Here is a 21,390-nt window from a genome sequence, read left to right on the forward strand (position 1 = left end):
AACACATCCCCTTTGAAGTGCAGAGGGTTATGTAGCAGAAAGGTGCACGACATCCCTTAGGGGATTATAGTCCTTTTCTCCTCTGACACTGTAATAATGACTTTGCCCAATTCATTGTTCCATACTCAAACAAATAATAAAACACTTTTGTCTCTCTTAAAAATTCAGTTTAACTTCTGATACAGACATGCATATCAGACAGCTTCTTTCCCAGCGTCACAAAGGCCAACTCACATTTAGTAATAGTATTTTTTCCATTTTTTTATGCCTGTGCCCAGTCTTCACATATTACATTCGAAAGTAATGATCGTTTTAGACTTAGGATACAAACAGAGAGATGCTTTGTCACAGACTAGTCTGTGAGAACATTTTTCCTACTATTGCACAGCTCAGGTGCTGGCTAGAAGGGTTGTTTTCCTTTCAAGAAATTTTCCACAAGTACTGTCACCGAGGAAGCCAGGAGTTGGGTTGGGTACACATGTGAAGAGAAGTAGCAGCTGCTAGTGGAACTGTGCTGATGATAACTATGACAAGAAGTGTTATAAATGCAAATGTGCTTTTAGGTTATGGGAACATGTAGAGACCACAGCCTCTGGTTGGGCTCATGCTGTAACTGCAATGAAAATACGTATGGTAACAAAGCCATTTCTGCCCCAATGCAGCCTGCAGGCTAGTGACTGAATGCAGATCCTACTGAATGACACACAGTAAAATCACTCCTGAAGAGAAAAAATAGGCAGCACTTGACAGCAGAATTGGCTAGGGTCTATTGAAAAACACGCACATTTTATGTAAAATGGTTCCTGTTTCTGTTCACCATTAATCTACGTGATATTTCTACCATGGGCTTCTGCCACACAGCTCTGCACTATTCTAGTCAGGAATGTCATGAGCAAAGCAATCTCAAGCCCTGCCTTCAACCAAGAGTGGAAAAATAGGTCAGGGAAATAGCATTATAATCTGATTTAACTGCTCTTCAAATCATCACAATCTCTCTATTAATTTCAACAAGAACTGGATTGGGCCCAAATTACAGACAACAAAATGGGAGGTTTATTTTAATACCTTGACTGCTTTATTGAAAATGCTCCGCTGGAAGAACTGAAACTAAGATTTTTTTTCACATGCCTTCAGGTTGCTACATGACTGACATTTCTACGTAAAAAGGTTCAAACCAAACAAATTTTCTGCACCTCAGCTGGAAACTGGAGCCCCAGCCTGCGAAGGGGCCTCTCCTCCTTACAGTTAGTGGGTGCCACTGAGCAGAGGAACAGCTTGAGAATAAGAGTGCATCACCTGTGTGTTTTGGTAAAAGAACTCCACAAGTTGCTTCTGAGAGTGGAGTCTGCAGTTTAAAAATATCTCACTCAACTGGAAGCCTCAAAGGCCAATATAAGATGAAAAAGAAGATCTGGATTGTCCTGCTCTGCTCTACACTTTTATGTCCTCGTCTCAAGTCCTGTGTGCAGGTTTGGGCATCACAATACAAGAAGAGAGCGTCCAAAGGAGGGCTGCAAAGATGGTGAAAGGTCTAGAGAGGAAGATGTATGAGAATCACCTGAGGTCCCTTGGTCCCCCTTGAGCCCAGAGCAGAGGAGCTGAGGGGAGGCCTGATGGCGGCTGCAGCTCCTCACAGGAAGCGGAGGGGCAGTGCTGAGCTCTTTGTGTGACAGCAACAGGGCCCGAGGGAATGGCATGGAGCTGTGTCAGGGGAGGGCAGCTGGGGATTAGGGACAGGGTCTGCACCACAGGGTGCTCAGGCTCTGGAACAGACCGCCCAGGGCAGTGGTCATGGCCTCAAGATGCAGGAGTTCAAGAAGCGTTTGTGCAACAAACTCAGATCCAGGGTTTGGTTTTGAGTGGTACTGTGTGGAATCATGAGTTGGGCTTGATGATCCTCTGTGAATCCCTTTCAAATTGAGATATTCCATTATTCTATGGAATTAAAATCCCAAACATCGCAGCCCATAGCAGAAATTGTATTTATTTGATGAAAACAAAAATAACCACATATTCTGGAAAAATAAAAATAAAAATTAGAAAAAGATGTCTGCCAAAGAATCTTGTTTTGGCAAATAATGAATGCCTAAAGAAATATTGTTTGTATTATGCAATGAACTTGTAATTAATGTTTGTTTGTGCTCTCTTTAATAGCAGTACTGAAAAAAGTGATGGGATTTTGCTACCATTTGTGAATATGCAAATTTTGAATCTTCATTCCCCATATGGAAGAGCTCCCAGGGGGTCATATAAACCCATTCAAATGATCAAAATAAATTTGTAATTTGTATCCATACAAATGTGGAGAATGAGAAAGCTGCATGTATTGTTTCATGTAAGTATAGCTAAGTGCCTCAGTTTACTTTTATGGTGATTTTCTGGTTGACTGCATTGAGGTAAATCAAGAGCCTTGATGAGGAACAATGAAAGCATCAAAACATAAATACAAAGGGCCATATCAGGTCCTCAACCACTCCATAGATAAGAAGAGAGGCACATATAGACATGATTAAACCAGTTCAAGAGATTGTCCCTGTACCTGATGCTACACTAGCACAATCTGCAGTTAAACTTAGCTGCTTAAGAAGGTAGGCATGCTGGTGGGCTTACTGAAACCTTTGCTGCCATGACTTCATTGCTCTTAGGGCTCTTCATTACCCATTAGTAAAGCCAAACGTTGCACAGGTGGAGGTTGGGGAAGGTTAGGATGCAGAACAATGTTCAGCCTTGGATAATATGCATGAATATGACATTGTACTGCTTCAGTCTTTTGTGTGATAGGCTATATTCTAGAGGAGTAATGAATTCTGGTTTGTTGTGAAAAAGCTGTCGCTTTAATTTGCTGCTACGAGGGCACTGGAGTAAGGTTTTAGCAAATGCCAAATTCATTCAAGCCCTGCTTGTTAATATGTTTGGGCAACAATGACAAAGCTGCCTCTCAGAAAATCAGTCCTGGAATGGTAGCATTGCACCACCAACTCAGAACAAGGTGCACAAGCTATGGAGGTCACCCAGGAGGGACAAAATAAGGTTAGTAGGCAGCCTGTCCTGTAACCAAAACTGATGCACAATAGCGAAGAGGACATGGATTGTGACAGGACTCAGTATAGCATGTTTTCCAGCTCCTCCTGGAAGATACTAAACATCCCTTCGTTTCCAAAATAATTTCAAAATGAAAACTTGATCTCTTTTAAACATCAAGCAGGAAGTTTTGGTGGCTGGGGGAGTTCTCCAGGAAATGGTATGGAAATTTTAAACTTCTCTTCAGGCTTTGAGCAGGAGATGAACATACAGACCAGGATGAGCTGCAGAGGAGACAGCTTGCAAGTGGGGGAGGCTATTGCTGAAGAAGGAGATCTAGGCCTGTGATAACTCAAAAAACACATAGAATATAAGTACTCCTGATAATGAGGTCTTATATGTAGCTGCGTACTTCAGTTTTAATTCTGATAGAAGTGAGATTGCCGTGTGGTTATTTCCAATGTTGTCTATATGAAATAGAAAATTTAGTAAACTATGGCCCAAGGCTGCTGCAGAAGCATTGATATTTCATTAATACTAAGTAAAATTGCATAAACAGGCCTGAAATTAAAGACTGTTCTACAACACAAATGAAAAAGAGAAATACAAATACTGCCATGAGCTCAAGAGAAAGATAGATAGAAAACATGTTATTCCACTTTTTTCAACTCTTCAAAATTGAATCTAACACAAGGAAAATTTTTCTGTTTAACACAAGTATAAGAATATTGATGCAACGAGGAAGGCTAAAGCCCGTCTGGAATTGAATCTAGCTAAAGTGATAAAGGATAATAAAAAAGGCTTCTTCAAGTATGTTAACAGCAAAAGGAAAACTAGAGAGAATGTGGGCCCCTTACTAAGTAGGGGGGGTGTTCTGGTAACGGGGGATGCTGAGAAGGCAGAGATACTGAATGCCTTCTTTACTTCCGTTTTCAGTGAAAAGGCTCTCCCTCTGGTTTCCCACACCCTGGAGGTTAGTAAGAGGGTCTGGGGAATGGGAGACTTCCCTTTAGTCAGGAAAGAGGACATGCGTGAGCGCCTAGGCAGTACTAAGGTCCACAAGTCCATGGGACCTGATGGGGTGCATCCACGTGTGCTGAGGGAGCTGGCGGAGGTCATTGCCGAACCGCTCTCCATCATTTTTGAGAGGTCTTGGACAACAGGGGAGGTCCCTGAAGACTGGAGGATAGCCAATGTCACTCCGGTCTTCAAAAAGGGCAAGAAGGAAGACCTGGGTAATTATAGGCCTGTCAGCCTCACCTCCGTCCCTGGAAAGGTGATGGAACAGCTTGTGCTGGATACCATCTCCAGACAACTGGGAGAAAAGGAGGTTATCAGGAGTAGTCAGCATGGGTTCACCAAGGGGAGGTCGTGCTCGACCAACCTGGTGGCCTTCTGTGGTGCTGTCACATGCTGGGTGGATGGCGGAAGAGCAGTAGATGTAATCTACCTTGATTTTAGAAAGGCATTTGATACTGTCTCCCACGACATCCTTATAACAAAGCTGAGGAAGTGTGGGATAGACGAGTGGACAGTGAGGTGGGTTGAGAACTGGCTGACTGGCAGAGCGCAGAGGGTCGTCGTTGTTGGTGCAGAGTCTGGCTGGAGACCTGTAACCAGCGGTGTCCCCCAGGGGTCTGTGCTGGGTCCGGTCTTGTTCAACATCTTCATCAATGACCTTGACGAGGGGATAGTGGCCACCCTCAGCAAGTTTGCTGATGATACGAAGTTGGGAGGATTGGCTGACACGCCTGAAGGCTGTGCTGCCATTCAGCAGGACAGGCTGGAGAGGCTGGGCAGTAAGAAACCGGATGAGGTTCAACAAAAGCAAGTGTAGGGTCTTACACCTAGGGAGGAAGAATTGCATGCACCAATACAGGCTGGGGGATGAGCTGCTGGAGAGGAGCTCTGCAGAGAGGGACCTGGGCGTCCTGGTGGACGACAGGTTGGCCATGAGCCAGCAGTGTGCCCTCGTGGCCAAAAAGGCCAATGGCATTCTGGGGTGCATTAAGAAGAGCGTGTCCAGCAGGTAGAGGGAGGTGATCCTCCCCCTCTACTCTGCCTTGGTAAGGCCTCATCTGGAGTACTGTGTCCAGTTCTGGGCTCCCCAGTACAAAAAAGACGGATCTCTTGGAAAGAGTCCAGCGGAGGGCCACAGAGATGGTGAAGGGCCTGGAGCATCTCCCCTATGAAGAAAGCCTAAGTGAACTGAGTCTGTTTAGCCTTGAGAAAAGACGACTGAGAGGGGACCTGATCCAGGTTTATAAATATCTGAGGTGTGGCGGCCATAGCGGTGAGGCCAGTCTCTTTTCAGTGGTACGTGGAGACAGGACGAGGGGAAACGGACATAAGCTGCAGCATAGGAAGTTTCGCACGAATGTGCGTAAGAACTTCTTCTTGGTGAGGGTGACGGAGCACTGGAACAGGCTCCCAGGGAGGTTGTGGAGTCTCCTTCTCTGGAGATATTCAAGTCTCGCCTGGACGCCTACCTGTGCGACCTGGTGTAGGGAACCTGCTTTGGCAAGGGGGTTGGTCTCGATGATCTCTAGAGGTCCCTTCCAACCCCTACAATTCTGTGATTCTGTGATTCTGTGATTCTCTAAGTGCAGCATTTGCAATGCCATCATCTGCTAAAACATAACCTTAACAATAATTTAAGTCCCTGTTACAGGTCTTTCCACTGCTCTTGAACTTCATCTATTTCCAGGAACAATCTGCTCATCTTTGACACCCCAAAATGGCAAAGAATCAATGTGTCATTATGCCATAAGAACAGCTGAAAAGCAAAGACTCGAACTTGATAAGAAAACTATGACCTTCACTTTATGTTCACAGCTTTGTTTTCTACAAAATGTAATTTAAAGAGAGAATTTAAGAACTTTATCTTGGAAATACAAATACTCCTTCCTCCAGGCAGATTTAGTTCATAGATCTGCTACTAGATTCTGCCACTAAGAAAATATTAGAAAAAAAAAAATAAAAAATAAAGGAACAATAGGAAGACCTAACATTGAATTCAATGTTAGAAAAATGTTCAAATATAAAAAATAGACCTCTGAGGGCTACACAAAGAGCAATACGTCTGCACTTAATAATCATGACTCTGAAAGAATAACTACTGCAGTAAGACACATGTTGAAAATGACATCTAATGCTTTTGAGAAGAAGCAGGGGAACAAAGTTTATAATTAGGGAAACTATGCTGGATATTCGGAAAAGAAAATTCAGGTCTCAAACTGTGAGTGTAAATGGCCTAATACTTTCACTCCTACACAGACTCTCAGTCTGGCATCTGGGTTAGTTGAGACAAAACTCTATAATGGGATAAACAAAGATAAAGTAAGTTAGAAAAAGAATGTTTGAGTCTAAATCCTCAACAGAAAGGTTAATACTTCCACCTCCCTTTTTTAATTACAGATTTGCAAATTTTTGCATCTATGATTTGTGATTCATTTTACGAAGCCTAAATTTACAGTTTGCCATATGTATTTTGTTCTTTCACAATGAATCTGAGTTGTTTTTTTTTTCTTATGACTTTTTATTGTGCTAACAGTATACTCCCAAAATATATCTGATATTTCTTTTCTTCACAAATTGGAGAAAATCATAGCTCTGCTTTTCAGCTCACTGAAGGTGAGTTGCCCAGTAACATACAGGATCTACTAAATTTGTTCAGACAAATGGGTGTGCAAACCTACACAGATCTTGGCACCAGATGGGAACACAGCCGAATGCATATTAAACAACACATGGAACTGTATTTCGTACCTGAGGTAGCACTGCTGGTCCTTGTCCTGCCAACCTCTGCAAGGAGCTGACCTGAGGAACCTTAATGGGCACTGCAGTGATAGTTCCCAAAGTCTGTTGAAAAAAAAAACAACAACAAACACAAAACAGTAGAACAAGGTTTAAAATACAGGCATAGCTCACCCAGGCTCTACTTAGAGCATCTCCGAACTATGAGTGCGAAGGATGTGCCTCGTTACTGTGCTTTTTTTTTTTTTTTGTACATACAGCAAACAATCATGTGGCAAAAACTGAAGGCTGTCTAAGCTTGTTTTCAAAAGATCTGAAGAAAGGTGAAATGCAGAATCACAAGACTTCAAAATGTGCACTAGAAGGTGATGCATTGCATGGTTGCCAGGGTCATAAGAGAAGTTCACTGTGTTGCAGTAAACATTAAATACTGAATTATTAAAATGGGAACTATTTATAAATATGCTTTAATGCACTATAACATAACATTCATCTAGGACAGCTGTTTACGAGAGTGGGGAATGGTCTTAAACTGAGACAGGGGAGGTTTAGGTTAGATATTAGGAGGAAGTTTTTCACACAGAGGTTGCTGATGCACTGGAACAGGTTGCTCAAGGAGGCTGTGGATGCCTCATCCCTGGGCATTCAAGGCCAGGCTGGATGTGGCTCTGAGCAGCCTGGTCTGGCGGTTGGCAATCCTGCACATAGCAGGGGGGGTGAAACTAGATGGTCATTGTGGTCCTTTTCAACCCAGCCCATTATATGATTCTATGACAGCATCCATTTGGGCCAATGCAGCAGCTATTACCATGCTCCTTTATTCACCCTTCCCTCAAATAAGAATTTTATTCAAAACTTATTTAAGAGATTTGATGTAGCTCCTTCAATGAGGAAATGTCTTTCTCACGAAGATTACTTTCTAAGCAGAGAGCCTGTTAACCCGGTAATGTCTTTCTCACTTATGAATACAGAAGGACACCAACAGAACAAGTTGCATTTACAAGAACATGCTTTTGTGATACCATCAAATATATTTAAATTCCCCCTCTTCCCCTAAAAAAATCTCAGTGACTGTTCAGCTTCACTCCTTTGCTGGCTTTTCATCCATCTATAGTGATGTTGAAAGAGGTATGACATCTATTTCAGACAGTCTGAATGGTAGATCTTTTTCAAGACACCCACAGATGCTTCTGAATTACTGAGATGTTCTGAGATGTTGTAAATAACTTGTACTTCTTTCCTCCAACAAAAAGGATAGATAACTCACAAATCTAACAGTGGGTCCTACAACTAAAGAGTATTTCTAACTTTTCCCTTTACCCTCTTCCACTCATTCATCCTCTTATGCAGTTCATATTTTAGTTAATTGGCCAGTATTCTTAAGACAAGTTTGTACAACTTCTGTCTAATGTTTCCTAATTGCCGTTGGAATGATGTGGCAATATAAGCAAGAAGATGACTGCCATTATAAGAGCATGGAAGACAGTCACTTAAAAAAAAACAAAACACAAAACAAACCTGAAAAAATGTATTTGGTTTCTAGAAACGACTAACAACAAAAGAAAAACAGGTTCCAATGAATTTCTCTGGACTTAAGAGTCCTCAGAACAAAGATATTGGATCACAGACAGCAAAATAAAATATGCTAACGTTATCCCAAACTGATAATGAAATTTGTCAATAAAAATGAAAGTATAATGAAGTCAGTTCAAGCAAAGAGAGACTGTGTTAGGTCTGTGTTGATGAGTTCTTCTCAGACTTCAACATCAGAGTTATAAAATAATCTGCTTCATTTTAACTACCGTGTTTGATAAGAATGCCATGCATTTTCATGCATAATATTTTTAATCAACCTGTCATACAGAGTTTATATTTTCAACACCACCACTCTTCTTTGAGATATTTGGTTGTGTGGTTTTATATCTTCAAGAAAGTTTAAAAATTTCCAGAGTCGATCACCAAGGAGAACTGTATGTCTATAAGCATCCAAGATCATTTTTCCTGATGCTCACAGATTATCAGTACCCTGCCTGGATTGCCCAAGTAAAAATATATCCCAAAATTTGTCTTGACTAAAGAGAGAAAAAAACAAAACAAAACACCATTCCTACCTGAAGACACAAGAATTAGCAAGTTTTACCTTCCCACATGAGTACTGCAAGCAAAGTCAGGAAGTGAATGGGGTGTTTCCACTGCAACTATCCCTGCAGAGTGACATACAGAATAAAAACAGGAAGGATACAAAAAACTATCTGCGTGAATGGCTTGTTTGCCCTCTCTACCATATGATGATATGCTGGGAGGTGACATGAGGAATTCCTGAAGGGAAGGAGAACTTGAGAAGCCACTTGCTGTATGGCCACTTAGTAGATGTAGTGCTACTCCCAGTTTTGTATTACCATGAGCTACATTAATTCAGCCCAGTTGTTTTGCCTTTTAAGATGGATAACAAATAGGAATTTAGAAACTCAGATAATCTGAAAGTTTACATATTTCACACAATATGATGTACATTGCCCTTGCATCCCATCACTATTAATTAATAAAATGAGCTTTCTTTGGTAATGCAGTGAGCCCAGGTTTTCCCTGCAAACATCACAACTTCTCATGGGCTGCACATAACCCTCTACTGCAAACTGTAACAAGTTCTTCCTTCAGGAAGGTCATGCTTAAAGTGTGGCCGAAGTTCTTACCTTTTCTATAAATGCTATCGTAGACCTTGAAAACTCATATTCAGATATTCATATTCCTGTAGATATGATTGGATTTGCAAGGATTTTCACACCATCCAACAGAATACCATGTATCAAAATCAGAAGTGCTGACACTGAATGAAATTGGGAATTGACTATAAAGATAGGAATCAAATTACTCAGAAGTTAGATAAGATGTGGTTATCAACTGGTAGGATGCACAAAAACTTCATGTGAGTAACAAATCTCCTTTTTTGTACTACTTCAAATATCAATCACGGGAGGAGAAAAAAAAAGTCTCTGGAATAGAATGCCTCTATCCTCTGAGAAAGGAGCTCATCTCAGCCTCTAGGTGCATTGCTGTGCCAGTTCTGTTATGTCTAAAAACACACAGCACTGGAGCTGTGAACATGAATGATAAGAAACAAAAAAAAATGCCATAAAACTGCTCTATGCCGTTCTCTTGGCTTTACCTGGAAACAAAGGCAGGATGTATTGTCTGTGGGTATCAGAGGAATGAACTATCATTAGTTCTGTCACCTGCGCCCTGAAAAAATTCTTCAGATTTATTTTCCTGAAGTAGGAGTTCTGCAGCCATCTCAAGAGAGCAAAAACAAATTACGGCATTCTCGGGTTATGAAATTTTCAGTGACAAAGATGCAGCCTACTGTTTACAAATGTTTTTATGGTAAGGATCTGTTATTTAATATTCAAACAGCGTCAGCACATAAATCACACGGCTAAGGGAAAATTTAAAATTTTGATCTCACAGTAATAATGGCACTGTAGTACATTCAGACAGGAGTCTATTTAAGAATTTGTTTTAATATTCACTGTTTGCATTAGTTTGTTATTGTCTCTCAGCATGGACAATAAATAGGTCAAGATGTTGTACAAGCAGAATTCAGCAACAGAAAACTCTGAACCATTCCTATAACACAGCTCATCTTTTATCTCAGAGTACTCAGTACTACTGTCTCCATTTCAGAGATGAAAAAATTGACATTTAGAGGCAAAATAACGTTGTAAGGGGTAAACTTCTATATAGGTGGAAATGCAAGCCAAACTTCCTATTTCAAGTGTCTGATCCACACTGCTGATCAATGTCATCTCGTCTGTTGATGCAGAGCCACATTTAACTCAGATAACTTTTAGGTCAGTGACAACTATTTTCACTCCCAAACTGTCCAGGCTTGCCATTGTGAGCCTGAAGGATCAAACACTCATCACTCACTAACCCCACATCTTAATTTCCACCCATGCAGGGTTTTATTTTCTCCTTCCCTTTTTCCAATTTGTCCAAAGAGCAAGCTGGTGCACATTCTTATAAACCTTTAATTAACAAGCTGAAAAGACATTTTTCTGGCAATGCCTGACCTTTAAGCACTTTGTATGAATTTATCGATACCAGCAGAAACAATAATTTAAAAGGTTATTTTATGAGTGCTGAATAGTTTATGGCAGCACTTTTGTCAAGATAAATGAGTTTCTTATTACTACATTTACAGCTCTGAGCATTTTAATAAAAAAGGTCTATAAAAGTCAAAGATAACTTCAAATCTTTCCTCTATCTAAGTCTGCTTGGGTTTTTCTGCTGACCCCCTGAAATACCTACAGTGTGGAAAGAGAACTAAAATGAGAAGTGATAGGGGCAAATTAAGAGCCAGGTTTCTGTTTGCTTATAAACAAGTTCACAGTGTAGGAGATCTGCAGTTTAAGCCCTTAAGTAAATGTTACCCAGTAGCATGTTCTGAAGGGTCACATTTTGAATTGCAAAAACAGGTGAAGAGAAGCAAGTTAAATAATAAGGATGTAGTTTGCTCCAAAAGTAATACTTTCTGTTTATTTCCATGGGAACTATATCAGATACAAAAAGCACAATAACACTATTTGATAGAGCACATTCTCAGCTACAGAAAAATATTTTTCGACATACTCTCCATCATTAGCTATGCGTTTTTGCCAGCAATGAACAAGAGCCTGCATGCTGCGCTCATAAAAATCTCCATGGCTGCCCTGGAATGTGGCTTGGATTTCATGCTGCTGTCACCACTACTGAAATGCAAGCCCCACCACTTCACTGTGCTAAGATCCATGGTTTGGTCTCCATCAACACTGAGCAAGCATTGATGAATGTCAATGGATGCCATTTTTTCCACATGGAGAAATTCAGCTGCATGCCTTTGCTTCATATTACTTCCATGTCAGACACCATTTTCCCAGACTGCCCCTCTGCTGCCATCTGTCACACAACCACAAAACATAATGAAATATTGGCAGGAGGGTTCAACTTCTACTGTCAAACCACCAGCATCACCCTCAGATGTCATGGGCCAACACAATAAAATAGGAAGCATCTTTTCCAGAGCAGCTCCAATGGGTAGTTTGCTACAATACATAACAATTAATAACAATATCTTAAAAGAAAACTAACCCTGAAGCCTCAAAAGTGAAGGATACAGCTGCATTAAAGAACAAAAAACAGTTAACCTTGTGTTTATTTTTTTAAAAAAAGGGAAAGTTTAGAAGATCCTGCCAAATACAGCTAAAAAGTAGAATCATTTCTCACCATTAATTCTATTAATGCTCAATAGCATTGCAACTATTGGCTGTATCTTCTCCTCCAATGCTTCTGAATAAAATCAACATTCTCCTTTGATCCAGGCTCTCAGAGTTAACTGAGGAGCAGAAGTGTGTAGGGACACTGGCAAGTGGAAGACATAAAACATGAAACAAAGAAGTATGGACAGAACATAAAAATTTAAAGGACAAAGACCAGAGATGCTGAGCGACAAATAGGGACGAGATTTACATTGTTGGTGATCAGAATAAAGGCTGTATGTTCAATTTTCTACTGCTTGTTATCTTATGACATCATTAGTCAATTCCTGAGTTTTTATTATTTTATTTTATTTCATTTATTATTTGTGATTTTAGTGAACTTCTGCATCTCAGTCCTGAGTAAATACATACAAACATGTATCTGTACACACGCACACAGGTATGTATCTCTTTTTTACCGAAAGATATCTAAATATTAATTTGGTAAATAGATTTGTCAGACCACCTCTTGCTATGTTAGCTTTGAATTACAAATTCTTCCCTGTCACCCCTCATTTGGATGTACTAATAAAAGCTTAAGGTCCTGTTCCTACAATTCAACGCCCATCTAAAGTCATTGATGAGCTTGGTAGAGGAGTAATTTCAGCTTAGATCACAGACATAGAACTGTTAGAAGCCACAACTCCTCTCCCATTCTCTAATTATTCCAGTACAAGTGAAACTTCTGAAATCAATCCCTGAAGAGAATCAGACTCACTGAGTCGCAGAAGGTTAAATAGCCATGTAGTTTCAAAAGCCTGTTCCTACAGCATGTTACCAAAATAAATACTTAACTCGGGAACATATGGGTTTGTTGTAGCTTAGCAGAAGAGTTCAAATTATTTGAGTTCAACTGACACTGCACTGCTGTATTATTTGCAAACTATTTTACACTGACATAAATAATGCAGCGCAAACATTGTGTTCCTTCAATGTACTACAGAAATACTAATCTTTTTTTTTATTATTATTTTTTTATTTTAAGTACACATGCATCTCTTTAAGATCTAGGTCTTCTTCCCATTGCAAATAAGATATCTAAGCTATTAAAAAAATGTTTTTGTCTGTTATGTGTTCAATATTGGCAACAACAGTTTTACAGAATGGATTTTTAATGTGGTAGTGACAGGGGAACAGATTGCTATGGCAACAGCAAAGATGAAAATTCTTAACCTGAATGGATCGTCACTGAAGTAATTGCAGGTTTTTTTACCCGTTCTACATCCATTTTACAACTTGAATGCTGCATTCAACCTTGAGCTTGCTTTATATAAAAGCCAAGCACTGTATGCAACCTCCAAGTTCATTTGACTTCAAACTTGCTGCGCCTTAGCTCAATAATCCTGGATAGTTGCTGTAGCTTACCTAAACAGTGGAATGCTTTTATTTTTCCATATAACCACCCAGTAAAAGCACTGTGTGCTTGGATGTAACTGAAGTTTCTGCAAGATATATGCACATAAGTATTTTTTATTTCCCCCCTGTACCAAACTTGTACCAAAAAAAGGCACCTTTCTAAATCCCAAATCTGTTGTGAACACAACCATACAACCAAATTTTTCATTGCTTCTGAGTTATTCATCCTCATCAGCAAGGAAGTCCACATGTGGTAGCAAAGCTGGTTGGACATATCAGAGAGGCATAAGCAGAGGGAAAGTAGAATTTTCTGCTGTCACCATAGCTCCAAGGCTTTTCAGGGCACCATTTAATCTACTGCTATCCCACAGCATTCAGACTTTTCAGAGAACTGTCTTTACTTCTTGCACATCCCCATCTAGGCAACCTTGGATACACAAACACAGTTTGATGACACTGTGGACAAGTATTCTGGCAAAGGAATGTTGCATGAAATTAATGACATTCCTGCTTTAGAAGATCCATGCCTTCTTCCACAAGAGGATGGAGAGCTGCGCCAAATAACTCTCCTTAAACACAGCTTCCATCACCTTGTTTACTGGTTAGTATCTTTTTTTAAGACACTGTTATTTTTATCAAAAGAAACAGTCAGCATTTTTCTTCAGTCATTAGATCACACTCTAAGTTTCTTTAAAAAAAAAGGTTCAGCTATGCAAACTGCATTAACATGAAGATACCTGTTTTGTGGCTTGAAGCTTTATTCAGAAATCAAACCCAATTAATGATCTCCACCTCCTGCACAAATGAGAACGGTCTCACTGAGTTGCACAACACTGCTCTGCAGCTGTGATCACACCTAGAGTCTGTTACACAGCTTATTCACAGAATTTGCTGTTAAACTCCTAAACTCTTCCAGGTCGATGTTGTTTTTAATGACTAATGCCTTCAAACTACTTATTCTCTGTTTACTGTCTCTGAAAGTATATTTCAGTAAAGGGGAAAGTATGTAGAGCAGAGCCTTGACTCTCTTGAGCTAGTTCAAGCAGGAGGAAAACCTCCAGCAGCGGCACGGCAGCAAAGGCACCGATGCTGCATCCCTACTGCAGGATTTGAAGGCTGGGATAAGAAGGTGGCGGGAAGAAAAATAATAATGGGGGAAATGACCACTGTTCTGTACTGACTGAGGAACCCTTGCCTGCTGGAATGACCCACACAGTCTCTCATCAGCTACGAGAAATGAAGAGTGCCTTCTACATCATTCCGCCCAAAGGGCTCAGAGCTGGTTTAGCAGTTCAGGCTCTGATTTTTATTATACATTCTTCAGTCACTCTGGAAACACGAGAGGAGTGACAGCTTGAGATGATCTTATTGCTCACTGCCACACAGTCCTTTTTGTCAGACACATAGCAGAGCTAATTCAGCTTGCTAACCAGCATAAAGAAAGTTTTCTGCTGGTTGAAATAGGTGATGAAGAAAGCAACAAAATAAAGGCAAGGGGAAGAGCAATGTTTCCTGGATGGGGAGGGGGAAGGGGGACGAGAAACACAAAAGCAGGGGAAAAGAAAAATGGCCTGATGGTGCCAACCTTCCTGTAGAAAGCAATCTATTTGATCAACTCAGCTATCATGACTGCTTGTTGTTCCCGAAAGTAGCTTCTTTGAGCATACACTTGGGGCAGGAACATGAAGTCTTTGCCCAAAATCCACATTAAACATGTTTAAATTTGACTGATCTTATAATTTTTCTGTTAAAATAGTTAGAAGAAAGGAAGCAATAACTTTACCAAGAAATGTTCATCTGAATGTACATAACATCCCATAAGCTTGCTGTATTTATTTTTTAGGCAGGCTACTCAGCAATATTGAGCCACCTGCCCATCAACAAACCCAGTGGGAAATACTGCCTTAGTACAACACGGCTGAATTACCGTTCTTATTGAATTCTTAACTTCGGCATTCCACAGTTCTGGGATTGCAGCTGTGCAGAATCTCTGTAGTGTTATTTAGGCGCCTTCTTCTAATTAAAAGAAAATACTCAGAATACAGCACATTTTTTAGTTTTGGAAGGTGATATACTCTACAGAAATCACTTAAAAATGTAGATGATCCTTCAAGGATCCAAACAGAAAGCCTGATCTTCTATGTTGGTTTGTACAGATAGTAATAGGATTTGGTAAATTATACTTGAATGAATATGTATACGTATAGATACATATATATATACAACACTGTACCTATGAGAGTTTTGAGTTTTGAGCTCAAGACAGTTAAATTCACTTCAGCAGTGCAATATTTCGGAAGATTCAGTATAAACTTTTTGCTAAAAATAAAAGGCAAAGGGAGAAAGTAAGTCCTGTGTTTTCAGCTTATGTACTTAGCCAATAAAGTCTTCATAAAGGCAGCACCACAAACCATTACAAACCACGATTCAGTTCAATGAAGGTCTGCATGTATCACTGAGATCATCGCAAAGATCAGGACATCAATCCATAATCATTCCCAGAAGCAAAAGGGGAATTTATTTATTTATTTATTTATTTAATTAGACAATGATATCTCAAATCCACATAAACTGCCATGGAGCTAACTTTACTATCAATCATTTCTTTTAATTTTTCAGAATGACTCTCTGTTACAAAAAAAGTTCACTTATATAATGCTGTTGACCCCAAAAGCAAAATGCTGACAAAGGATGCTACATGGGTCTACATTCCACGTGCAGATTAGAAAGTTCTGAGCAGTCTACACCCTGACACTGTAAATTGAAAATCATGAAAATTAGGATGAACTGGTCACAAAGACTTTTTTTTTGTTTAATGAAAAGTTTCTTTTCAAAGAAAATGTAATAATTATTAATGACATACTAAGCCTATTTTACTGCTATTAGGAAAATGGTTAGAAATGTGCTAGCCGTGTAGTCTTGCATATAGCAATGAAATTTTTTGAATGATTTCTGGTACAAATCTAGTACTACTCTATTTGACTTCAGTGGAGACATTTCAAATTCACACTCCTTCACTCATAAAATTTGTTGAATCATACTTTTTCTTGAACAAACTTATGAACTGCAACTTATTAAAGTATGTACTGAGAAAAGATAGACTATCAAGACACATGTTGATCCTACATAATAACTTCTAAATTCAGGAACATTTTGGACAAGGAACCAGTTTGATCTCATATTCCTCAAGACCTGAGAACTAAGAATAAGCACTCTGAGCATCATGGTGTCATTGAAAGCCACTTACTCCAGCTTTTAAGCCACATTAAGAATACAGATACAGCAGAGACCTGCAGCTTCTTAACTGCTTGTACTTCTTAGGAAGGTTGGACTTTTCCAGAAATACTAATAAATGTAGTGTCCAATATCCCACAAAACAAGAAATGTTAAGAAGTTTTACGAGCCAGTAGACCACAGATTATTGGCTGGATATTTTGAAAAGATAGGGGAAGGGAAAAGAGAGTGATGTAATGGTTCACCCTAAAGAAAATACTTTGAAATCAGTAAATAGGGTAGTGGGATTTTATTTAGCAACTGCTAATTAATCACCACATAGAGTCTTCTCTGGTTATATCCCGAAGTATCCCTGCCAAATTTCTGTCAGATTCTCATTACTACTATGCTAAAATAGCTGTCCTTTTGAATATTTTGGCAAACTCATTCCTGAAAGAGAAAAATGTATCACATTAAATTAAGTAAGGATGACTGGTGTGATCATTTTACACACATAAGGGGTAAACATGCAGATAAGATCCTCAAATCAAATGTAGATTTGATCCTATCAAATGTAGCCAGATTCAGTGGGGGACACAGCAATCAAATTGTTTGTAATATCACAATTCAATATTGTACGTGGAAATTTGATGACAGTTGCTGGAGTCTTAGTAAAATCAATACAAGGAACAGGCTAAACAGAAGTCTATAATAAGGACCTGACTGAGTTAAAAACAGTTATCCCCATTAACTAAATATCTTGTATAAAAGCAAAGGGGACAGGCTCTTGCTTTCGCTGGCCAAATCTCCAAGCACAATATTTGGGCAAAGAATTAGAATAATCAAAAAGATTAAGATCTCAGCAGAGAAAAGCAGGAAAATACAAACTCAGTTACAAGCACAGGATTAATTCTACTGAAGACTCAAATTATGCATATGATAAAGTTAAACTTGGGGGTCATGCTCAGCTGCAGGACAAGGTCTGAACCTGTTCTCTGAAATTAGGATATTGAATTGATTGTAACATTAAGAAAAACAATTTTAGCTTCTCTTACCTTGTCTGGTACCTGGCCTACTTAAAAAACATTTACATTTCAGAGTTCATACTAATAAAAATCCAAGTCCAACGCAAACCTTTCTACTTGAAGCGCAAAAAAAAAAATGACGCCAGTCTACAGAACACCTTCTCCAGAAGAATTATCTGTACTGAAGCGAGATCAAACCTACGAATGATTTAAAAGCAAAGAAGAAACAGGCTCTTGATAAATAAAAGTTAGTATATAGTCTTTTCCCACACATACACATATATCAGTATCAAAAATACACAATATTGCTGTTAACTGCAATCCGCCAACACTGTCCTTGTCACTTATGGAAACTGAAGTATATCTGTCTTGCCATTCAGCTAATCTCTAAATTTAGAGAAGAACAAATTTGGTTAAATTTGGATCAGATCCTTCTCTGACTCACAATATCCTTCAAGCTAGCAATCCTTCACACGTCATACAAAAAAGACCACTGAATGTTGAGCATAATCTCAGGCACTGCACACAGTCAAAGCAATGAATTCAAAAATATATAGTTAAACAACAGGAAGCCCATACAAATAATTATGACATAAAAAGCAGAACAATGCTTATAGGCATTCAGGGAGCAAGTATTCCAACTACTATAAGCCTACATAACTCCATTTCTTTGAGCACAACTCTGTAGATTCCTAGGCAGTGAAGGTCTGGCCTTCCGTATAGCAGTATCTCCATAAACAGATTTTATTTTTCTCTCTCACACATATACTAACACTTTTAATTGCTTATTGTGTAGCAATTTAACTTGATTTTTTTTATAAAATGGCTGTGATGTGAAGAAAAGATAACAACTAAACCCTAACATCAATAAGTGCTAATAAATATTAATAAAACATAAGCACCACTTTTATTGCAATGTGAAACCAGTTTATTATCCACAGATGAAATCAAATTGCTGCCTTTATTACTGTCAAGAATGACTTCTAAGATATTTCTATTTACTACTTGAGTATTCGTCAGCATTCTGTATTTACAGCATCTATGCTCTCTCTTTTTCTGTCTCTTCCTCTGCTAGTTATACATAAAATAATTTAAGAGAGTATTTTCTGTTATTGTTTTCCAATTAATTTAAATATAGACTTAGATACACGTTATGAGATTAACAGCCGACCTATTGCCAAATCCTGATACAGTTACAACACCAACAGGAAATATTATAATGTTTGTATTTACAATATAAACATTGAAAGAAGATAAATAGAGTTTTTAGTCTGGTATCAAACAATCAAATTCCTGCAGATGATTCAACTACCCTGCAAACTCCATGGATTATGAAACAAAAACATCTTTTGATGATAAACAAAACTAAGATGGTTGGCTATATTCCAAAGCCTTTCATTTCCTAAAGTGCTGCCTTTTATTAAGGTAGTAGTACATGTAGAATAAATGGATGTTTTTATGCATCCTGTAATTTAGAAAGCCTAAGAGATGATTTTCCCACCCCCAAAGTTGATCATCTTTCATTATTATAAACTGCACTTAAAGTTTGAATCACACAGCCCTCAAATTTCCTATCCATCCCCTTGCATTCTTGATCCCCCATTTTAAATAGAACTAACTCGAAAATTCTGACATTTTCAAGAATGCTTGCCTGGTAATTTCTATGAGGCATAGACAGCCTCCAATTACAGTGAAATAGCTATAGTGTATTACAAGTTTTAGAGCATTCTTTGGTTTTCTGGAGTGAATCAACGCTCTCCATGGGAACTACTCTGATTAGCATCAAAACAATAATGTGCTATAAACTCTTAGCACTAGAATAGAGGCCTACGAACTTTGTTTATTTGGATGATATGTAACAGTGTGTAAAAACATCACAGAAACTTTCATTACAGGACTGCCTATACAGTTCTATGCTTTAATACTTTCAATATTAGGAAGCTTCCAGGAAAAAGCATGAAATTCAAGCAAATGCATTTCTCTCCTTTCTCCTGATCTCTTTTGGTTGATTCTATAAATACTTCAGAACTGTATATAAGGCCCTAGATGATACACAAGCAGGCTGAAAAGCTTTTCTCCAGTATCAGGAATCACTGACAAAATGAAAGCACCTTTAGTTGCCTCTTCCTGCTTATGTTCTTCAGTAGGCACTCTTCCCAGACACTTGCAGGAGAGAAATCTATTCCAAAAACCCTAGAGCACCATATCCAGATCTACATCCCTGTTCACATGAACCTGCAGAGGGGATGTTCAGTGACATGCATGTTGCAGAGGACAGAACTGCAGTACGCATCCCAAAAGGGAGTTTCTTTTGTTTCCTGGTTTGGTCTAAAGCAGTGTTGTTTGTTTGCTGGTCCCCACAGAAATAAACTGGGAAAGGTTACTCCTAGATTCTTAAAACAAACAATCAGACAGTCAGTGTGAGTCCACTCCTGCTTATCCTTTCCTGCTGAATACTACAATGCCTTCCCTAGACATTTTTGGCTAGGTAAGGAATACCACATTGGGGCTAATAGAGTTTTATTTGGCTGTTGATTGTCTTTATTCAATCTTTCACACTGGTAGGTGTTTGACCCTATTGCAGATTGAAAAATGCAGAAATTCATGTACTTTAGATATAGTGACCATATACATATGTCTGGGATATTTGAAAGGAAGCCACTTATAATCAGGAAGTTTAAGTGCTTATTCTGAATCTGACATTTACATATCGCATCAGCAGCAACCAGCATTAAAATACGGTTTAATTAACCTGAAAGGATGTAATTTTATGCTATTTAGCAAGAAATACAAATTTTAAAGTGCTTTTACACAGTATATATTGGAGTAGTAAGGGCAATTCCTGCTTTTATGCTACAAATATTTAAATATGGAGTAAATTCATGTATCTCCTTAGATATCTATCTTAATAAACTTGCAGCTAAGATGGTGTAAATGCAAGCAGAATGTGTCACACTCTCTCTGTAATTCAATTCCTAAAACTATCATGTTTTTTACAACATTCTAATGGTAGAGTTGGAAGTTAGTAAAGCCCCTACAACAGAATGTATATCAATAGATGCTGTGTGGAACTTTGAATTCTTGGAGTTTCCCATCATTTTGTCTTTTATTAAGAATTTAATTTGGCTGAACTACGTCTCCTTTCTTACATGTACAAAGACATCTCGAACATTAAATGCTTTAGAGCTACGAAAAGATGAGATGTACCTTAAGCCGAACATTAACATACCTTAAAGCTATCAAAGAGACTGAATTTGGGATATTGAACAATTTGAGGTCCCATACAAAAAGCATTGCAATGTCTTCGTCCTAATCATATTCACAATATGTCCAACACCTCTATGAAAGCCTGAGAGCTGTGGTGCAGTGGACTATACACAGGACAGTGATGGATGAACCTGGACTGTCTCCTGTTGTGTGCCTTCAGAAATCGCTTCATCTCTCCACACTCTGATTTCTCCTCAAAGTTTGCCTTGCCTGCTTACATCACATGCTACTTAGGAGACATGCTTTACAACTGATGGAGACCAAGAAGGAAGTCAAAGCAAGTGGTAAACAGGATTTTAAGACTCTCCTTCAATTCTCTGCTCCATCAGGGTGTCCATGTGACTGCAGGCACGACACTTGGGCCCAAATACAGTGAGCAGATTTGCCAATGGAATTCAGGACAGCGAATACTTCAGAGAACTTAACTCTCTCAGCAAAGCTGTGATGCAAAATTCCCT

At 39.0% G+C, this 21,390-nt stretch overlaps 1 protein-coding gene across 1 annotated transcript in view; it reads right to left on the reverse strand.

Annotated features, from left to right (window-relative positions):
- The window catches only part of PHF21B (PHD finger protein 21B), a 158,984-nt gene that overhangs the window by 35,877 nt on the left and 101,717 nt on the right, over window positions 1-21,390 (reverse strand). The window contains exon 4 of the mRNA XM_085232894.1: window positions 6,790-6,882. Coding sequence (XP_085089020.1) covers window positions 6,790-6,882 — 93 coding nt within the window. The remainder of the gene's footprint in view (window positions 1-6,789; window positions 6,883-21,390) is intronic.

This window comes from Meleagris gallopavo, chromosome 1 (genome assembly GCF_905368555.1).
Source record: "Meleagris gallopavo chromosome 1, MGAL_WU_HG_1.1, whole genome shotgun sequence".
Classification (NCBI taxonomy): domain Eukaryota; kingdom Metazoa; phylum Chordata; class Aves; order Galliformes; family Phasianidae; genus Meleagris; species Meleagris gallopavo.